We start from the raw sequence: 22,943 nt of genomic DNA, 5'->3' as shown, positions 1-22,943 counted from the left end.
TTGCTTGTCAAAAATATTTCGCCACTCTTGAAAGTGTTTCATTAAGTGTTATGTTGTGTTTCAGTATCTGTGCCGAGCCCGAATCTCGTACGACACAGAGCGGAATGAAACATCACTGTTTCGATACAGTTAGTCCGTTCCAAGTGCAGGTGGACTGAAACAGCCTTATTTTGAAACAACGATACAGTTTCTGTGTCTGGATCGAGATCGAATCTGGTGTGGTTATCCGAGACAGGGGCGGAATGAAACACCACTGTTTCGAAACTGTAAACCACAGCCGTTCCGAAACACTGAAACAGTTTCACGTATCGATACACTGTATCGAAACACAGAAACAGTGGCCAAGTCTAATGCAAAATATTATGTACTCATTCATTCGAGATGTCCACAGCACTAGCAATCTCACACACCTTAACTGTTCTGTCATCCATTACCATATCATGGATTTTATCAATGATTTCTGGGGTCATAACCTCCACAGGGTGTCCAGAAAGTTCAGCATCACTCATGCCCATATGGCCGCTCCGAAAATTTTGAAACCACTTATAAACTGTTCTAATTGAAGATGCAGAATCACCATAGTGTTTAACAAGCTTCTCATTGGTCTCCTGAGCCTTTTTGTCTTTCGTAAAGTAATGTTTAATCACCACACGAAATTCTTCTTTGTCCATTTTTTGACAATCAATGCTACTAACTAAACATGACCTTGATATGCACCGGTGGTGTCATCTCTCGGACTTTGCACGGGCTTTTCAAAGACCCCTTGTAGTAGCTTCAACTTGCGTGTGCATGTCAGTTTCCATTTAATGAAACACTGTTGCCAGCCTTCTCTGCAGAAATTACACCATATTGATAACTTCCTGCCTAGAGTTAAACATTATCAGTTTGCTAAGCTGAAGAGCATCATTTGATTTAAATTTCAAGAACACTATAGTAATATGTGGACGTGTGTATATGAGTGTGCATTTTCTTTTCCATCAGTGCTGTAAAATGTAACTATTTGTTATCTGTATAAAATTAAAACAGATGGCCATCAGATATTTTTGATAACAATATTGTGATATTCAGCACCTGATGTTGACTATCCATTGCAGTGCTATTCACATAGTGTGGCATACAACCTTAAATAAGTAATTATGTTGTTATACTATTAATAGAGCTCACTAAATAATCAAACTTTTATCTTGAAACTTCACAGAAAAGATATAATCAATCTTGGAAAAGAATTCGAATTTTGATAGCTCTGACTTTCCTCTCTCTCTGTTTTGCTAACTAGTCAGCCAGTTACCTTTAAGAGAACAGTACATGAGACAACTGGTTATTAAACAGTCTGCCAACATGAATTGTGATAATGGGTATAGCCCTCTGTTTTCTGTGCTGCTGGCAGGAGATAGCTACATGCAACAACATTTGTGAGGCTGCCCCTTTAAGCATGGCAGTATACACAGCAGTCAAAGGCACAAAATACAATGATTTGCCTTGGCTGCCAGCAGATATTGTGGAGCAACTGGCTTGCCCCTCATTCACTGATAGTAACCAGCAGGAATTAAAATAAAAGCTACTATCAAGTAAGGTTGTCAGTCCCACCTTTTTTCTCCTGCCATCCAACCAAAATAAGAGTCCAACGAATTTCCTGACAAACAAACTATGAACAGGATGCAATTATAGTATGTAAAACCTGAATTAGCACTGGCCCAGAGTAAATAAGTCTCCCTGATGAAGGCCATTTGCGACAGTGGTCGAAATTTTTTTTTCAACCATGATGACAATGCAGTTCCATACCTGGATTCATTTCACTGGAGATGACAACAACTGCCGAAACTTCCAACTTCAGAAATGACTTTCTTGAAAGAACTATGAAAGGTACTGTTTATTGCAACATGGCAATGTGAATTATCATTCTACCAAAAAAATGTAGGAACAAATTCTAAATCATCCTTCCGAGCAAAGTAATTTCTGTCTCTTGGGTAGCCGGAAAAATCCATTCAAAGTATTTGATTTGGAGATAGTTGTACCCTTATCTCACTGCATAATTGTGATTAAGATGCCCTGGTCTGTAGATTTACTTTCCTACAAAGTAGATTCTACGCTAGTGAATGAAGGCAGTCAGAAGGACTAGGAGTTCTGTGAAAAATGATCTCTTGATTTCCTTTCAGCAGGTGATGGAATCTTGATTATTCTGCATTTATTCTAATGAAGTATGTAATTTTTTACGTATTACTTTGCTGTGTCATGCGCATAAAACACTCCTGCCTACTGGCAATACTACAAAGATTTTCTGTTAGTAACTGTGTACATCAGGGGTAACAATTTGTGTTGCCATATTATACTTCTGTATGACCTTTTTTCTATTATGGGATCATATGTTCAGTTTCAGGCTCAATATATTGCTTTGTTACGTGTGTCCTGAATAAACTTTCCTTTTTTTCAGTTTTGGTAAAAGAAAACAAACAAGTATGTAATGAGTGATAATGTCTGTCTCATGGATTTAGTTTACTGTGTATGATGTGTTTTCATCAAATTGTCTCTCAGGAATTAACATTTACTTTTTTCTCAGGGGCTGGTAGTACCAGTTCTGCGAAATGTTGAATCAATGAGCTATGCTGACATTGAGCTGGGGATAGCTGCACTTGGCGAGAAAGCTCGAAAAGGAGCGCTTGCAGTGGAGGATATGGATGGGGGGACCTTCACTATTAGTAATGGAGGTATCTTCGGTTCTCTGATGGGTACACCTATTATAAATCCACCCCAGTCTGCTATTTTGGGTATGCATGCTATTGTGGAACGACCTGTTGCCATCAAAGGACAGGTAAGTGTTGTTACGGGTGTTTGGTTCTGAAACATTTCCACTCTTGTAAATGAAATTTGTGTCTAAGCTTTGCGAGTATATTCCTCTTATAATACAAGTAACTCTACTGTTAATTGTTGCAATAACTGAAGTTTCATGAAGCCTCCATGAAGCTGAATCCATTCGTTAAGTAAATTAATATGTACACTGTCAAACATGAACATCATTAACTCTTGAAAGGATTACTGTTAATTTTACACAGCAGTCGCATGTGTATTTTAGATTCATCATCAGTTGACATACAAATCAAGATAAAAACTTTGTTTGGACTATTGTCTGTGACCTGTTTTTATATTGCACACATTCAGAACATTGCTCTAATTTATAGGTAGGACTTGAAACCTTCAGTGATCACTGTATTTTCATCTCATGCCAATGGAGCTGACATTTCATGTGGAAATCCATTAAAGATTGATACAAACTGTTACCTGCATCTATACCCGAGGTCACTAATGCACCCTAGTGCAGCTGCTCTTAATCCATAGATAGCCGGTTCAAATTGTGGTGGTGGATGAAGTTTTCATCACCAGTGTTTGTCTAGTAAGAGTAGATGAACTGGTGTTGTGAAATTTGTGATCAGTAGCCTTTCCACTAATTTCCTGGACTTATGGACTAGTCCAGTTTCCAGCTTGTGTGCGGAGTCTGGTTAGTCTCCACTATCTATTCAGTCTCTTCTCCTCATGGGATGCCAACCATAGAGGGTTCTGCCTGTTCCCACATTACAAGCATCCATCTATGTTGCCCAGCTGCGACTGGAATGTCCGTTATGTAACCATCCATGGGCAACGAGGCCATTTGAGTCCATGTAAGTGAGCGTCTTGAGTATTGTAGGTAGAGGGCATTAACATCCAATGCCAGGGGTGGATGTCCATGGCTACTAAGGATGTCAACTGACTGGGTACAGGGATAATTTTACATCAAATTACATTTTTAAAACTAAATTTTATGAGATTTTAAATCACCACCTGCATATTTTTATTGTTTACAGTGGTGGATCTAAGCATGTGAACTTTATCGATTGCTCCGTCATGTTCCCCGAATTTGTGATTAGTACAGATATCCCAGGACTGCTGTGCAGAATTGTTTTCTATGCTGAGGGCACTGAAGCAGATGACATGACATTGTGGCAAAAAGTTCCTCATCTGCTCAGATTTCCAAAGTGCAAAGGGAATAATTTTCTGCTGGGTTCCAGGACACACAGAGTTACAGGGAAATGAACTCGCTAATGTTACTACCAAAGAGCCTTGCTCTCTTCCATCTCCTGCTCAGTGTTCAAACCCACTGCTAGCTCTTACCATATGTGAACTGGAAGACCTTGTATTGGTGAGAGGCTAATTAAGTGAAAGTGCATGGTAATTAGCTGTGTTCAGCGAAACATTCAGTGCAACCAAAGCTTACCTCCTGCCACAACGAGCTGAAGAAGTAGCAGCCCTTACACGGCTTAGAGTGGGATATTGCCCATTGACACACAGCAGACGATATAACAAATTTTAATTGAGTGTGTCGTAAGAAGGTTTTGTATTTTGTTAGGACTCCTTCACAAAATTTTGCGTGTGAGATTTTAACTGTTGCAGAGTGGCGTGGTCAGCCATTATTCCCAAGTATTCACCAACCTACAGTAAATATGTTCATCAGTTCTTGAATTATCACTTAAACTTATTTCAGACTAATGTTGGTACACAGTAAAAATTTTCAACAAATATAGTCAGACAGGTTTAATCATACAGTCAATACTAAACATCTGGTTATGGTGTGAATCTCGCATGAATGTCCCCCCAGGGGGTCCACAACTCTTTTGTGGATACGTCTGTGGTGAGTACGGGGCCCCGAGCTAGTGCAGTTCTCCTTCCTTTCCGGGCTGCCCTACCCCCTTTCCCCATCCCTCCTCGTCCCCAATTCCCCCACACCCCCACCTCCCCTTCACGCTCCCTCTTCTCGGGAGTAATGTATCAAGCCTTCGTCCGGAGACCGACATCTGAACACTCCAGGATCCTGTTTCCTTTGTTTTTTTTTTTTTTTTTTTTTTTTTTTTCCATTCTCACACTTTCTTCCTCTGTGGGTCTGTCCCTACGTTCACTCTTCTCCTTGCTTTCATGCCCTTACTTCTATCTCTGCCTCATTCTCCTTGTCTTCTTTTCCGTTTCGGCGTTTGAGATTCTTTCTTCTGTCCCTCTCTCTCTTTCCTCTCTTCTATCCTCCCTGTGCGTGTCTGAAGGCTGACCCATGCGTTCGCACGCATAGCCGGTGACGGGGTAACGCGTAATTCCCCGCCCTGGGTAGACAAGTAAGGCACGCACGTACCCCCTGGTAAAGGCCGGGCCCAGGGAGGGGTGATTCCCTGATCTGTTACCTTCCGAATGTGCCGATTGGTCCCTCCATCCGTTTCTCGGGAGGTGTGACCTGAGGTGTGGACAATCACCTAAGCTGGTAGTGCCCTTCGAGGGGGCCCCTACAAGGAAGGAGCGCGCCATTGGAGACGCTGGCAATCATGGGGGATTCATCCGCAATGGATTTCTCCTCTTCTTCTTCTTCCCTGTCTTCTGCCCAAAAAAGAAAGCTAGATGAAACTCCTGTTCCGAAAATTCTACCACCAGCACTGTAGTTTCTTGTTGTCACAAGATCTGACGGTCGTGATTTTTCACCAGTCAACCGTTTTGTCATTCAGAAGGGTGTAGATGCGATTGCAGTACCAGTGAAATCTTGTACTCGGTCGCGCAACGGTACCTTGCTGTTGGAGACAGAGTGTGTCTTCCAGGCCCAAAAATTACTTTGAGCCACTCTCTTACACACATTTCCTGTACGGGTGGAGACCCACCGCACGTTAAATTCGTTGCGTGGTGTGGTGTATACCAGGTCACTCGGTGGGCTAACTGATGAGGAGATTCTGTCTTTCCTCTCTGATCAGGGAGTGACGGCCGTACATCGGGTCATGAAAAGGGTCGACAAGGACCTCATACCGACCCGAACCATATTCCTGACATTTAGTAATGTGCAATTGCCTTCACGGATTAAAGCGGGTTATGAGATCACTTCTGTTCGGCTGTATATACCCAGCCCTACAAGGTGTTACCAGTGTCAGTGGTTTAACCATACATGGCAGTCTTGTTCAAGTGGGGCTAAATTCGTTACCTGTGGAAGGGACGCCCATGAGGGTGACTGTCCAACTCTGTCCCCTCATTGCATCAACTGCATGGGTGACCACGCTGCCTCCTCTCGTGACTGCCCTGTGTACAAAGATGAGAAAAGTATACAGGAAATTCGATTGAAAGAGAAGGTGTCGACCTCGGCTGCTCACAAGTTATTCAATAGCAGAAAACCCACTGTCCTTCCGGCAGGGAAATACAGTACCGTTCTCGCCTCTCCTCCGCCTACCAGGGAGGTAACTACACAGACATGCGCTCTAACATTTAGCGATTCGCTCGTCAGATCGGCCAGTGCTAAGATCGCCCAATCAACGTCTCCTCTTCCTCCCACCAACCCTAAGGCTCAAACATCATCATCTGCTGCTGCTAAGATGAGAACCTCTAAATCAGATGCTCGGACCTTCAAAAAAGAACCGACACACAGCCATCAACTGTTCTTTCGACAAAACGTAATTCTTCAAAGGAGGCTCATAGTAAAAAGAGTTCTCCATCTCCACCAAGGCGCGTTTCTTCTCCTGCGCCACCCAGCGGTTACCATCCGCGGCCGTCTTCAGTTTCGCCTGGCCGCACCGCTGGTAGCCGTTCATCTGGCCTTTCACCGGCAGAGGAAGCTGCCCCTCCTGACTAGCTCAGGAAGGTGGCAGATGCAACTGTTGAGTTGATGGACCATGACTCACCACCTATCAATTGTAGCAGCAGTGTTCCCCAAGCCAGGCCCTCAGCAGCCATCGAGGTTACTCTTTCCTGTCGCAATCTCTATTTTAATACTTCGGAAAGTAACATGCGGTGTTAGGTGGAATTCGAATTTATACCTTTGTTGTTAAGAAGCACTGCACAGTCTTCCTAAAGCCCTATGCAGTGTATATGTTGCTGCACATGAAAGATCTTTCCAAAACATGTTTTTTTCTCCTGAGTTTCATTTTCTAAAGTGCCAGGAAATTCTACGCCTGTGTATAAAAACATAAACCATAAAAGGATTGATAAGTGCCGAGAAAATGAATACTGTCACTTAACAGGAAAAAAGTGTATTTTCACCCGGGAAAAAGTGTATTTTCAACCGGGAAATCCGGGAGGAATTATTTTTCCTTGTCCATATAGACACCCTGATATTCCATCCCTCGTACTTCCTCTTCTCCCCGTCGAGTCCCAGTCCCCTGGTGGACTACGGCGTGCAGCGATGCTATTCGTGCTCGGCGATGTGCTTTACGCACCTTCCAACGCCGCCCTACGATGGCGAACTGTATCAGTTACAAACGACTCTGTGCACAATGTCGTCGTGTTATCAAAGAACAAAAAGGCTTGCTGGGTGGCTTTCACCAGCTTATTCAACAGTTTTACTCCTTCTTCGGTTGTCTGGGGTGGCCTGCGCTGGCTATCTGGCACCAAGGTCCACTCCCCGATGTCTGCCCTGACTGTAGCGCATGAAGTCCTTGTGGATCCTGAGGATGTATCAAATGCCTTCGGCCGCTTTTTTGCGGAGGTCTTGAGCTCTTCCCATTACCACCCTGCCTTCCTCCCCCGAAAACAAGCAGAGGAGGCACGGCCACCTTCTTTCCAGTCTTTGAATCGTGAAAGTTACAATGCCACCTTCACCACGTGGGAACTCGAAAGTGCACTCGCCCAGTCCCGATCCTCTGCTCCGGGGCCATATGGTATCCATATTCAGGTGCTGAAGAACCTTTCTCCTGCAGGTAAAGGCTTTCTTCTTCGCGCCTATAATCGCATCTGGACTGAAGGTCATGTTCCCACACGCTGGCGTGAAGCAATTGTTGTTCCCATACCAAAACCAGGAAAGAACAAACACCTTCCTTCCAGTTATCGCCCCATCTCCCTTACCAGCTGCGTCTGCAAGGTGATGGAGTGCATGGTAAATTCTCGATTGGTTTGGCTCCTTGAATCTCGATACCTACTTACCAATGTACAATGTGGCTTTTGTAGGCGCCGCTCTGCAATTGACCACCTAGTTACCTTGTTGACCTACATTATGTACAACATTTTGCGTAAGTGCCAGACGGTGGCTGTGTTCTTAGATTTGGAGAAGGCTTACGACACCTGTTGGAGGGTGGGCATTCTCCGCACCATGCACACTTGGGGCCTTCACGGTTGCCTCCTTCTTTTTATTAATGCATTTTTAATGGACCGAATGTTCAGGGTACATGTAGGTCCTGTTTTGTCAGATGCCTTTCACCAGGAGAATGGGGTGCCCTAGGACTCCGTTTTGAGTGTGGCCCTTTTTGCAATAGCTATCAATCCAATAATGAATTGCCTTCCAGCTGACGTTTCAGGCTCCCTTTTCGTGGACAACTTTACGATCTACTACAGTGCTCAGAGAACATGTCTCCGGGAGCGCTGTCTTCAGCGTTGTCTAGACCGTCTATATTCCTGGAGTGTCGCTAAGGGTTTCCGTTTTTCTGGTGAGAAAACGGTCTGTATGAACTTCTGGCGTTACAAACAGTTTCTTCCACCATCCTTACATCTCGGTTCCGTTGCTCTCCCATTTGTGGAGACAACAAAATTGTTAGGTCTTACATTGAAAGGAAACTTTGCTGGTCTCCACATGTGTCTTACTTGGCTGCTTGTTGTACCCGTTCCCTAAATGTCCTCCGTGTTCTCAGCGGTACGTCATGGGGAGCAGATCGAATGGTCCTGCTTCGCTTATATTGGTCCATTGTCCGATCAAAGCTGGATTATGGGAGCTTTGTCTACTCTTCTGCCAGGCCGTCCATCTTATGCCGTCTAAACTCTATCCACGATCGGGGGTTCTGTCTGGCGACTGGAGCATCCTACACCAGCCCTGTTGAGAGTCTGTATGCCGAAGCTGCCGAATTACCGCTAAACTACTGGCACGATATGTTGCTTTGTCGGTACGCCTGTTGGCTGATGTCAGTGCCTGACCACCCGTCATATTTATTTTTCTTTGACAACTCTCTTGACCACCAATACAGGCTGTATGTCTCTGCCCTGTTACCTCCTGGAGTTCGCTTTCATCGCCTGCTTCAGCAACTAGATTTTACCCTCCCTACGACTTTTCGAGTGGGTGAGAGCCCGACGCCACCTTGGCTAGAGGGTCAGGTCCGCGTTCACCTTGAACTCAGCTCGCTCCCAAAGGAGAGGACCACGAATTCGATATACCGCTCGGGGTTTGTTGAATTTCGTTTGAGGTTTGCTCATAACGTCCTTATTTACACAGATGGTTCCAAGACTACTGCTGGCGTCGGATGTGCCTTTGTCGTTGGAGATGATACCTTTCAATACTGGCTCCTTGACCAGTGCTCAAGCTTTACAGCTGAGCTTTTTGCTCTCTATCAAGCTGTTCAGTATATCTGCCGCCATCGTCATTGTCCCTATGCCATCTGCTCTGATTCCTTGAGCGCCATTCACAGTCTCTATGACCCATATTCAGACCGCCCTCTCGTGCAACAAATTCAATGGTCCCTTCAGTTGCTAGCTGATACCGGTGCTCGTGTCCTTTTTGTGCGAGTTCCTGGCCATGTTGGTGTGCATGGGAACGAAGCTGCTGATGCTGCGGCCAAGGCTGCTGGCCTCCTGCCTCGGACAGCTCCCTTTTGTGTCCCATCAACTGATGTTAGTGGGGTTCTTTGTCGGCGCGTTTCATCATTGTGGCATGAGGCTTGGTCATCTCTCCATGAAAATAAGCTTAGGGCCCTCAAACCGATCCTGACGGCTTGGACGACCTCCTCGCACCCTTCCCGGCGAGAGGAGGTCATTTTGGCTAGGTTGAGGATTGGGCATTGCCGCTTTAGCCACCACTATCTGTCGTCCGGTGACCCCGCCCCGCACTGCCCCTGTGGTCATCCATTGACGGTGTGCCACGTTTTATTGTCCTGTCCCTGTTTTATTCTCTCTCGTGTTGTCCTATGTCTGCCATCTACCTTACAGGAACTTTTAGCTGATGACGCTCGAGCAGCTGCTCATGTCCTTCGTTTTATTACACTGACAGACTTGTCGAAAGAGATCTAACTCTTTTATTTTGTTTCTCTGTGTCTTTGTAAGTATTTTCTGATGTTGCCCCCTTGCGTTTTTCTACGCTATTAGTGCACTAACGTTTGTGACTGGGCACTAATGACCTTAGTAGTTGAGCACCCTAAACACATAAATAAATAAAATCACACAATTGTTTTGGGCAGTTTACCAGTGCCCTCCATAACATGTAATGACCGAGGACTCCTTGTTCAGTATAGCATTGTTGTTGTCCACTTTTAACTTTCTGTACTGGTATTTTATCATTAAACTTACGTAGTTAGTCTGCTGTGCTTTGTGTATTTTTATGGCTGGCTTTTTATAAATCTCAAAATGACATAAAAATAGGTAGCACTGGTGTTGAGAAGCTTCTGAAAGAGTTGGAAACAAACAAATCTTGATGTCTGGATGGAATCCCAATTTGGTTTTACAGAGAGTACTCTTCAGCACTGGCCATTTAGGTTGTGTTTTTCGTGAATCTCTTGCCCAGTGCAAATTCCCAAGTGACTGGAAAAGGCGCAGATGATTCCTGCATAAAAGAAGGATAAAAGAATGAACCCATAAATTATAGACCAATATCCTGTGCTGCAAATTCGTGAGCATGTTCTAAATTTGGATGTACTAAATTTCCTTGAGGGAGGAAAACTTCTGTCCACAAGACAGCAGGGTTTTAGAAAGCATCACTTGTGCAAAGCTCAGCTTGCCCTTTTCTAGCAGGTTGCCCTGCCAACAATGGATGAAGGGCAACAGGCAGATTCCATATTCCTGGATTCCCATATAATATATGACACATTCTCACACTGCAGACTTTTAATCAAGGTACGAGCATACGAAGTAGGCTCTGAGATATGTGAGTGGCTCGAAGACTTAACACTTCTTAAGTATACTTAAGAAGTCTTAAGTCTGCGAGCCACTCACATATCTCAGAGCCTACTTCGTATGCTCGTACCTTGGTTAAATAAATATAAACACCATCTGATGTGTAGGGGTGAACAGCAATCTGTGACCATTTGCTGATGACACTTAGTTTATGGTAAAGTTTGTCAATGAGTGACTGTAGGAAGATACAGGATGACTTAGGTAGAAATTCTGTTTCCTGTGATGAATGACAGCTGTCTCTAAATGTGGAAAACACTTGGACTAGAATAAGAAAAGCTATTCTGCAATGTTTGGATATAGATAGTATGAGTGGCGTGCTGTTTGACACAGTCACATTGGTTAAATATCTGTGCATAACACTAAAGAGCAGGGGAAATGGAATGAGGTCAGTTGTAGGGAAGACAGTTAGTTGACTTCAGTTTATTAGGTGAATTCTACGACAGTGTACCCCATCTATAAAGGAAACAGTGTGTAGAACACTTGTGTGACCCATTCTTGAGTACTGCTTGAGTGTTTAGACTCCATACCAGGTTGCATTAAAGGAGACATTGAAGCAATTCCGAGGTGTGCTGGTACATTTATTATCAGTATGCTCAATCAACACATAAGTATTACAGAAATACTCCGTGAAATGGGAATTCCTGGAGGGAAGAAGACACTATTGAGAAAATGTAGAGAACTGACATTTGCAACAGATTCCAAAACGACTTTACTGCTGCCAGTGCACACCTTGGTTAGGGACCACAGAGACAGGATTCAGAATGCATACTGAGGCATATAAACAGTTATTTCTCTCTCTCCCCATTTGACTAATAGTGGTACAAGTTACCTTTTGCCATCCACCATATGATGCGCCAAGTGCCAGCAGGTTGGGTGAGCAAATGGCTCCCACACTCATTCAAACTGGGCATGGTGAAGTGCAGTAAATCCCTCTGACAGGTAGCCTACCACATATGCTGGCCTGGTGTGGTGAGATGTGGATGCTCATGGGTACACGTAACCCAGGGGAGTAGATTTGTAACAGCCCTGGCCTAGACCTTATACATTTTGCAAGTCTGGTTAAATATAAAGCAGCTGGCAACAAGAGAATCTCGAGGCTCAAAAACTTGTGATATTGTTATTTGTGTTAAACAGACAAGACAGCAAAAGAAAAAAAAAGTTTAGTAAAGATGTTGATGGAAGGAAAAAAGCTGCTTCTTAGCATGTGTCATTTGTGTTATAAATTAGCTAGGTGGACGTGAGAAGGAATAATGGTTCCTTGCCATTAAGTGATAATGAGAATGAGGAAAAGTATGAGATGCAAGTGCAGATAAAAATGAAAATAAAAGAGGGAGAAGAAAATAAGATCAAAATGGGGGACAAGGAAAAGTTAGGTCATTAAATGCCTAGCTTTAGTTATTGACAGACAAATAAGAGAATGTAAATATGAGAAGGAAGAGATGATATAAAATTGCCACACATTACATCATGGGAATAGCAAGCACTATTTTCAACATGTTACTAGGTTCAGAAACTCACTAAACTGTTCCAAAATGACTGGAAGGAAAGTACCTGGATTCATATTCCACTAGCCACAAAATGAAACATTCCTGTTTTGTCACACATGCTCCATTTGTCCCTTCCCTTATCGGTTACATCCAGTGACGTGTGTGCACTGGAAGAAGCCATTAAAACTTAGTGCATTGACAATTCATTTCTTTATTTCACTGCTAAATGTTTTACTTCCAACTAATCTGTGTCATAGCCTTTGTTACAGCTAGCTGTAATGTAGTTTTGCATTTTAAATACGAAAATTATTGATGTGGAGTGCAAATATTTAACTTCTTTCTGTTCCTGTACCTGAAATCTTGTACCAACTAAACAATTTGTTCTTGCATTCTAGGTTGTTATTCGACCCATGATGTATGTTGCTTTGACATATGACCATCGTCTCATAGATGGTCGTGAAGCTGTTTTGTTTCTACGGAAGATAAAGGCAGCTGTTGAAGATCCAAGAATTATGTTACTTAATGTGTAAATTAGTGGCACTTTCTGTTTTGTTCATAAATATTTGAACAAAAAGTAATAGGCAGCTAAGCCTAGAGTGACTCTTGGTCTGCTCAGCTACCAGTACCCCCACAACTAGTGTTTTAGAATGGTGTAGCAGACTTTTCACATTTGTTAGCAAAACTTATATCTGAATTTGTTTTGCTAACATACAATTCCTGTATCCCTATTTTATTATTTATATAATTGTTGTGCTGATGTGGTGCTGAATTATTCAACTCTGCGACACTCAAGCAAAAGTGAAGATGAACCATTGTATTTATTACTTTGTATTACTGCACTTTATTTTCAAATGCCAATCACGCTTTTGTAATAATGAATCTGTATTTATTGTACATTAAAGCAAGTGTGTGTGTGTGTGTGTGTGTGTGTGTGTGTGTGTGTGTGTGTGTGTGTTGGTTGAGAGATGTTGGGAGAGCAATTAGAGCAGACAAACATGTATAAAAGAAGTCAACAAAATTAAAATCTACTTACAAATTTTTTGACATTTTTTTGTTTCATCACATGTATCTGAGGAAGATAAATAATTTTTTAACTCTCAACATGCACTTTTCTACCCATGTCACATGTTTAGACTATATAGCGTACACCCAGTAAACAAAAGATGAAAAATATGCTGTTCTTGTGATACTTTCCTTTTCTGAGTTGATATACTATGATTCGCATTACTGAAGGAATGTAACATGCAAGTGCAAATTTTCTGGAAGCAACCTGTTACAAACATCAGATTGTGCTCTATTTGTATATAAAAATTTAATTAAAGTTGGTTTTGAGAAAGCTCTGGCATTTGTTTTTCAGTAATTATTGTGCAGTTGGTAAAATAACAGCAGACCTTTACGAATGCAGGAGGAGACATTTACGAATGCAGAAGGCATATCACACTGTTGAGTTTGTTGACCAGATGGGAGTATGAAACTTGTCTCCACCACCTGAACGAGGAGTCCTGATCATTATGTGGGGTAGAAGATGCTAGTAAACCTCCAAAAAAAAAAAAAAAAAAAAAAAAAAAAAAAAAATCATGCAAGTTGCACACTGTAACCAGATGTTTAGCATTGAGTGTAGAACTAAATCTAACTACATTTGTGGAAAATTGTTACTGTGTACTAACATTAGTCTGAAATAATTTCAATAAATAATTCAAGAACAGATGAAGGTATTTACAACTGTTGTAATTGGCATTTGGTGTACATACCATGAAGCCAGCACCATATTATGTAGTTAGTATATCTCATGATTAAAGCAAATTTGTGTAAATACATACAGAGCGGGCAATTATTTTAGGTTATTGAAATTGACAAATATAACATCTGTACTGTGTATGTACTTATACAAATTTGCTTTAATAATTAGATGTGCTAAGTACATATTATGGTGTTGGCTGCATGGTATGTACACCAAATGAAATTAACAGTTGTAAATATAGTCATCATTGCCACACACAAAAAAAAAAAAAAAAAAAAAAAAAGGTAGAAGAGAAAAGATGTACTCATAAACTGTCATAAGTACACACAATACAAAGAAATTAAGACCATATGTACTGAAAAACATACTATAGACGGTAACAGGTTCCAAATAGTGTGTTCATATGGTATCTTAATGCAACTGCTGTGTTTGCCCCTACAATATTTTTAAAAATGAGGCGTCCATCCATCCACTGTAGTGGTGGTGGTGGTGGTGGTGGTATTTTTATCTTCCCCCTCCCCACTTACCTCCATTATCAAACTGATCATCTCTTGGTGCTGCAGGGTGTGTGTTATAACCCAATCCCTTATTTTAGTCAATGTTTTACTATACAATTCTTTTCTTCCTGGTTCCATGCAGTACTTCCTTGCTAGATATGCGATCTACTCATCTAATTTTCAGCATTTCGAAACCTTTTCTTCTCTTCTTTTGTGAACTGTTCATCATCCACAATTCATTTCCAAAAAAAAAAAAAAAAAAAATTCTTCAGACAAATGCCACAAGAAAAGACTTCCTAACATTTAAATTTATATTCAGTTTCAAGAAATTTCTCTTTTACAGAAATTCTTTTCTTGCTGTTGCCAGTCTGCATTCCATATACCATCTACTGTGACCATCATAAATTATGTTGCCCAGATGACAAAACCCATCTATTACTTTAGTGCCTTATTTCCTGATCTACTTCCCTCAGTGCCTGTTTTTGTTTTAATTCACTTACATTGCATTGCCATTCTTTTCTTTTGTAGATGTTTGTCTTATAACCTCTTTGCAAGACACTATCCTTTCCATTCAACTGTTCTCCAAAATCATTTGCTGTCTCTGACAGAGTTACAGAGTCACTGGCAAAACTCAGTGCTTTTATTTCTTCTCCCTGAACTGTAATTCCATTTCAAAAGTTCTCTTTTGTTTCCTTTACTGCTTGCTCAGTGTACAGACTGAATAACAGTTACTGCTGCTCTTTCATTTTCTTATGACTTGTAACTGCAATCTGGTTTTTGTACAAATTATATACCGCATTTCACTCCTTGTATTTTATTCTAGCTATGTTCACAATTTCGAACAGTTTTTTTCCTGTAGGCATTGTCAAAAGCTTTCTCTAAATCTACACTAAGGTGACAAAAGTCATGGATCCCTCTCAGTATCATGTCAGACCTCCTTTTGCTTGGCATAGTGCAGCAGCTCGACACGGTACAGAATCGACAAATTGTTGGAAGTCCTCTGCAGAAATACAAGCCATGCCACCCTTACAGCCAGCCATAATTGTGAAAGTGTTTCCGGTGCAGGATTTTGTGCACACACTGACTTCTCAATTATGTCCCATAAATGTTTGATGGAATTCATGTCTGGCAATCTGGGTGGCAAAATCATTCTCTTGAAATGTGCAGAATGTTCTTTAAATCAATCGCGACCAGTTGTGGCTTACTGACATAACAGATTTGTCATCCATAAAAATTCCATTGTTGTTTGGCTGCAAATGATCGCCAAGTAGCCAACACAGTCATTCCAAGTCAATGATTGATTCAGTTGGACCAGAGGACCCAGTCCATTCAATGTAAACACAGCCCACACCATTACGGAGCCACCACCAGCTTGCACAATGCTCTTTGGCAGCCTGGGTCAATGGGTTAATGGGGTCTGCGTCACACTTTAACCCTACCATCAACTCTGACAACGCTGCGGTTTTCCGGTTTCTAGGCTCAAAATAAAATGGTCATGAGCCTGGGAGAAGATCTGCAGGTGATGTCTTACTGTTAGCAAAGGCAATTGTGTCAGTTGTCTGCTAGCATAGCCCATTAATGCTAAATTTCATTGCACTGTCCCAATGGATACATTCCTCATACATCGGATATTGATTTCTGCAGTTATTTTATGCAGTATTGCTTCTCTGTTAGCACTGACAACTCTACACAAATGTTGGTGCTGATTTCTGTGGTGCGTGGTATTGCCTGAAATTTGGTATTCTCGGCACACTCTTGACACAGGATCTTGGAATACTGAATTGCTTAATGATTTCGAAATAGAATGGCCCATGCTTGTAGCTTGAACATCTATTCCATGTTCATGGGCTATTAATCCCCATAGTGCATCCATAAACATTCCTGAAACCTTTTCACATGAATCACCCAAGTAAAAATGACTGCACTGCCCTTTTATACCTTATGTATGTGATACCACCATCAGCTATATATGTGCAGATCACTATCCCATTACTTTTATCACCAGTGTACAAGTGCTCTAAACAAAGGTTTGCCTATCTTCTAAGATAAGTCATAGGTCAGTAGTCACTTGTGTATTCCTATAGTACTCTAAACCACGAACTGAACTTCCCTGAGGTCAGCTTGCACCAGTTGTTTCATTCTTCTATAAATAATTTGTATAAGTATTGTGCAAAAGTGACTTGTTCACAGTTCTCAGCACCTCCCTTCTGTGGAATTGGGAATATTACATTCTGTTTTAAATCTGAGGCTATTATGCCAGTGTTGTAATATTTTGCATACCAGAGGAAATAGTTTTGTTGTGGCTAATTCTGCAAAGGATGATTCTCGTAGAAATATGTCTATTAAGGAGGCTTTCTTCAGATTTGGTCTTTCAGTGCTGTGCAAATTATTCTTGTGATATCACAAGGCAACTTTTTCTGTTGTTTGTGAAAAGGAAGTTCCCTACTGTGACATTTTTTTGCATCTGTGTTTGTTAACTTCATAAGTTGTTCCCTCTGCAAAGTTGCACATGGACGGCTACATTGGTTAAATCCTAAAAACCTGCACTCGGTAGACACTGATAGTTGGAACAGAGGTCTGTTTACCTCTTGTCTTCTAAAGATCTACCCAATGTCTCACTGGAATTCTTCTCTGTAGGTTGAACTTCTGACTTAGCTAATTTCAACAGTGAAAATGAGAGTGGTCATAAAGGTCACTATTATATCTATGTTACTAAATGATTGCCTACTCCAGCTGCAAGTTGCCTATCTAATGGCTTTAAGAGGCACAAAGTATAATCTTAAGTTGAAGGTTTAACACAGTAAGTCAAGTAATGAAGGTAGAAACTGTGTGTGTTTTCAGGCAGCATAAATCATGGCATGCAAATTAAACAGACTTTATTCATCCATTGTTGATACGGAGAGACCTTTGTGACTAACAATTAACTTTACATATACTTTCAGACCTTTTCGAAAGCTTTTCTTGTCGATACATCTGACAAAATAATGAAAGGAAAAAAATTCTTGTTTACTACATTTTCACTGTTCATGCAGTAGAACTTAGACATCAGGGATGACATTTAAATTTATTAAGTCTTTACCACTAACTCATTTTTTAGACAGTATCCACATACACCACTGAAAACCTCTACTTTCTTAAAATGGAGCACAAATTATACGGAGTATAATCATCCTTTATTTGGTAATGAGAGCATTTTTTTCATTAGTCTATGAATGAATGATCCAAAACTAATAAACCAACTCAATGAAGGTATGTGTCTCCAACTATAAATGTTTCACATGCTTAAAATCAAATATTTGACACACTTGTAAAGACTTGGTGATGGAATACTGGTTGCCACTAAAAGAATAATCATGGAATTTGGATTTAAGACAATGGTTGCTACCTTATTTATTTATTCATTTGTGTTAAACAAGGAAAACATTTATATGTGGCAATATGATAAAGGTCAAGCCACAGGAGAACCAGTAAAAATCATTATGTCTGCACTACAATCATGGCATCTAGTCACGGTGTTGAGCACCATATCTGTTATACTTGAATTAGTGCCTTTACTTGTTTGGTATTGCATGAAACATTTTCTCATCGACTTTCAAACAATTTCATCACAAGATTATAATTTCTTCATTCAATAACAGATTAAATGTCGACATCATTAAGCTAAACTGCTCATTGAGTATTTCCAACCATATCTCACTTGTTTGCACAAGGCAGTTTGTCAAAGATCAGCTATTCCTGCTGACATTTGTCACATTAATTCTGTTCATGTGTTCTGAGTGTTCTTTTTGATAAATACGTTGCAAATATGAAAGGTCAGTATGATTCCAATGTGATCAACTTAGCTTTTTAATAAGTTGTTTATTAAGTAATGCCTATTCTTGCCAGTTTTGTTCAGAAGTTTCTGTGGTCTACTTTATCTCAAGAACATAGCCTCCTGCCAATTGAAACTTTCCCACACTCGAGATCCACTTCATGCCTAGCCCTTCTGACACACATAGCTACAGCAGTGAATGTTACTTTGTACTGAAATAAAATGACCTAAAGTGGGGCATAAATGCCATGTCATCTCCCATCTCATCTTCATTTACTTCCTCTTCCCTTTACATAATACTGTCTTCAAGTTCTTTTCTATAACCCTTCTATATATTTCCTCCACCTTTCAGCCCTTTCTTTACTTTACTGGCCGGCCATCTGAGCTCTTGATGTTCAAGCAGGTGCTTTTCTTTTCTTCAATCTTCCTGCAGGGTCATCTGTCTTTCCCATAGTTGACACTGTAATTAGATTCGGAAATGAGAGCAGTGTACTAGATGAGTTTTGATATTCTGGCACAGAGATAAATAAGATCTACAAAATAAAGAGGTTATAAAATTCAAACTGGCAATAGTAAGAAAAATTGCTTCTGAAACAGAGAAATTTTTAAAATTCAACTTAAATTCGAGTGTCAGGGAGTCTTTCCTGAAATTGTCTGGAGGTTAACCTTACATGAAAGTGTAAGGTGAGTTACAAGCAGTATAGGCAAGAAGAGGCTAGAAACTTTCTAAATGTGATGCTACAGAAGCATGCTGAAGATTAGTTGGGTGGATTGATAACTAATGAAGAGGTACTGAATCAAATCTGGGAGAAAAGAGTGTTATGGCACAAACTGATGAAAAGAATGGGTCAGTTAATACGTCACATCCTGAGGCATCAAGGAATAGTCGATGTGGATGCTAAAAGTTCTAGAGGGAAATCAATGCTTGGTTGTGGTAAAAATATTCAAGTGGATATAGACTGCAATAATTAAGCACAGTACAAACTAGCATGGAGAGCTGCATCAAATCAGTTCTCGTACTAAAGACCACAGCAGCAGCACCACCACCACCACCACCACCACCACCAAGACCAATGACAACAACATATGGTATGTAATATTGGATTGAAGATCTCCCTTTGAGGAATTACAAATATATGTAAGCTGCAAAGGATGGCTCTGTTAAGAATTTTGAGGGAAGGTCCCTCATAACATCTTAATGAAGAGTAAGGGAACCGATGAGGGTAGACCTCAGTGTCAAATCCAGATGTTCACTCTGTGCAACTGTTAGTATCCATCAGGTAACTTTGATGATACCTCAGTTTGTAATACTATGATTGTCTTACATGAAAGATGAAGACTCTGGGGTTTCAGGAATTCAGAAGGAAAAGTTTGACAGGACATGGAAATGAGATAGTGTGGATATTTTCTGTAGATTGTCCCTGTTGTCAGAATGCTCACAAGAACCTCCTCATTAGCTAGGCAAGACAACCTGTGAGTGTTATAGATTGTTTAGTATAGTGGGTTAGCAAGCTCTACCAACTCGAACACTGTGAAAATCCTATTATTCGGAGGACCTAAATAAAGGAAATGTTCTAAGAGCGCTTGGCAGAGTAGATAAGTTTTGTCACAAAAAACGTTGCTGGTTCGACTTCAAGTGGTACGGATGATATTTCTGGCACCGCAGCTGTTGTAAAAGAAGTGAATAAAGACGAAACAAAAGTTAAAAATGAAGAAAAGCAAATTGTTCCTGATTTCGAGTTTCACGAAAAACTAAGTGTCGAGTCAGACATCACTAAAAGAAATAACCTCGTTAGTGATGATCCCGCAGAATGGTGTGTCATGAATCAACAATCGACATTCTCTTACAACGTGGCATTAATCAAAATTGTAACGTTGATTTATCTAATTCAAGAAGATCAATAGGTGATAAAATCAGATATTTGAACAGAAATGTATCTTACCTTTAAATGGTGAATCAACTTGCGTGATTTTCTAGTATACTCCTGTGGCACCGGTGCTGTTTTCTGTGCACCATGTACATTGTCAGGAGGTAAGGCCACGATTGCTAGTATGGTATTGCAGATTGGAAAAATATTTCTAATATTTTATCTCATCGTGAGAATTCACTTGAACGCAAAAATTCTGAGTTATCACTCTTAACAAGAAAAAAGTCACTTGGAACAATAGATAACCATTTCGAGTCATATGTTGAGACAGAAAAAATGTACTGGCGCGGTGTGTTGAAAACGGTGTTTGCAGTAGTGAAGAAGCTAAGAAGTCGTGGACTTTCCATGTGTGGACACGTTGAAAGATTCCATTCATTACACAGTGGTCAATTTATGATGTCTCATGAACTTATAGCCGAGTATGACCCTTTTCTCGCAGAGCACATTGAACGATACGGAAATCCAGGCCAGGGACATACAAGTTATTTTTCCTCAACAATCTGTGATGAAATAATAGAGCTTCTTTCTGAAAGAATGAAAAAAATTATTATAACTGAAATAAAACAAGCCAAATATTTCTTTGTAATAGTAGATTCTACTGCAGACATTTCACATATTCATCAATTATCTTTCATATTAAGATATGTGAACGAGAATGGTGAACCTGTTGAACGTTTTCTTCTGTTTTTACCAAACCCGGGACACAAGACCGAAAACTTAGCTGAGGCCGTACTAAAAGTCCTGCCCACAAATTCCATTGGTATTACTGACTGTAGAGGCCAGTCATATGACAATGCGAGCAATATGTCAGGAACCTACACTGGTTTGCAGGCACGCATTAAACGAAATCCGAAAGCGCATTATATGCCTTGTGCAGCACATTGTTTGAATTTGGTCGGCACTAGTCCTGCAAGCTGTTGTCGGGAAGCATGTTCGTTTTTCTGTGTAGTGCAAAACCTTTATAATTTTTTCTCTGCTTCTACACAGCGCTAGCTTTCATGAAACCAGGAAGCAAAACGGTAAAAAGTTTATCAAAAACACGTTGTCAGCAAGAGAAGAAGCGTGTGTTAGTCTATATGCCAATAATACGTTTGAAAAAGCACTTGTGCGAAATGAGGCTTCAGATTTATTGAATCAACTCAGCAAACTAGAAACAGTATTCATGATGACAGTTTGGAAGGACATACTCCGGAGATTTAATATTGTAAATCTGAGATTGCAACGCGTAAATGTTGATACTAAAACAGTGCATGAATTATATGAATCACTTGTAGGATTTATTGCATCTATTCGTGGCATGTTCGACTGTTATGAAAATAAATCCATGGAGATTGTGACTGATATAGACTATGAACGCACCGATAAAAAAATCACGTAAAAGCAAATTTCATGATGACGAAGAAGTGGACTCTGAAGAAGTTTTTCTGACTGGAAGTGAAAAATTTAAGAGTCGAAACATTTATCCTAGAACTCAACTACTTGCACGCCTAATTAGTGAAGAGGAAGGAAAGCTATAGAACACTGTTGGACTCCTTCAGTTTTCAGTAACCTTAAGAACAGTTCACCTGACGATATTACTGAACGTGCACTAAAACTCCAAGTGTCATGTGTGACAGATTTAGAGCTTTCCTTCCCTAGTGAATGTGTAGATTTCGCGGAAATTTTGAAATCTTCTGAGATTAGTGATATACCAGTCAAAATGAGTAAAATTTAACGAAAAGAGAGGTTACAGTCCGTGTTTCAGAATGTTGACATTGCTCTTAGAATATTTCTATGTACGGCAGTTACAAATTGTTCAGTAGAACGCTCGTTTTCGGCTCTTAAAAGACTGAAATCGTACCTACGTTCTACGTTATCTGAAGAGAGATTGAACGCCTTGTCCATTCTTCTACCTCCTAACTGACAACCGGCTGAACTACGAAGATACGATCAACGAGTTTGCTGCTGTCAAAGCTAGACGCAAACTTTGCTGACTGGTGAGTTTATTTATTTATTCATATTAGTTTCAAATATTTAAGATTATAATGTGATTATTGTTATAACTTAGAGCACATTCTTTGGATTTACAAACGACGTATTACCTGTTTATTTTACAATTGCCGATGGCAGAATGCGGAACTAAACCTCGTTCACGTGCAGACGTGACCGAAGGCGCCCGACGATACTAAACAATACCCGAATGACCCAGGCCGCTCGTTGCTGTACAGCCATGTCATGCTGATACTGTAGAATATTACAGCTGAAGCGTATTCTTGGCGTCTGTTGAAATGTATAGTTATCGCGGAAATATACGTTATCGGACGGTACGCTCAGATGAAAAAGTGTTAAAAATAACGGTAGTTCAGTTCTGTCGACAAATACGTAAAAGCTTGGCTAATACTGTTAGAAATAGCTATGGCGATAGCAGTAGCTGCAGTACAAAACTGCTCAGCCCTTACATTGGTTAAAGGTATTGTGTACACTTATTATGCAGCATCTAGCTACACAGACCCTAAAGCTTTACACTTTAACTATTAGATTATAAAACGAATTTGGTTTTTCCACACTAGTCTGTAAAATTATGTAATAGCAAATCCAGTTCTGTGTTTGTTCGTCTGTATTTAGTTATTAGCTCGTGCACCGAAATCT

General features: G+C 40.6%; 1 protein-coding gene across 1 annotated transcript in view; it reads left to right on the top strand.

Moving 5' to 3' along the window:
- Positions 1-13,674, top strand: part of LOC124601935 (dihydrolipoyllysine-residue succinyltransferase component of 2-oxoglutarate dehydrogenase complex, mitochondrial) — a 73,716-nt gene extending 60,042 nt beyond the window's left edge. Inside the window, exons 9-10 of the mRNA XM_047136283.1 lie at positions 2,558-2,809; positions 12,734-13,674. Of these exons, the coding sequence (XP_046992239.1) occupies positions 2,558-2,809; positions 12,734-12,868 (387 nt within the window). The 3' untranslated portion in view covers positions 12,869-13,674. The remainder of the gene's footprint in view (positions 1-2,557; positions 2,810-12,733) is intronic.
- The last annotated feature ends 9,269 nt before the right edge of the window (positions 13,675-22,943 follow it).

This window comes from Schistocerca americana, chromosome 1, assembly GCF_021461395.2.
Source record: "Schistocerca americana isolate TAMUIC-IGC-003095 chromosome 1, iqSchAmer2.1, whole genome shotgun sequence".
NCBI lineage: Eukaryota > Metazoa > Arthropoda > Insecta > Orthoptera > Acrididae > Schistocerca > Schistocerca americana.
Note: the sequence above shows the minus strand (reverse complement) of the source record. Positions and strands in the feature narration are given on the sequence as shown.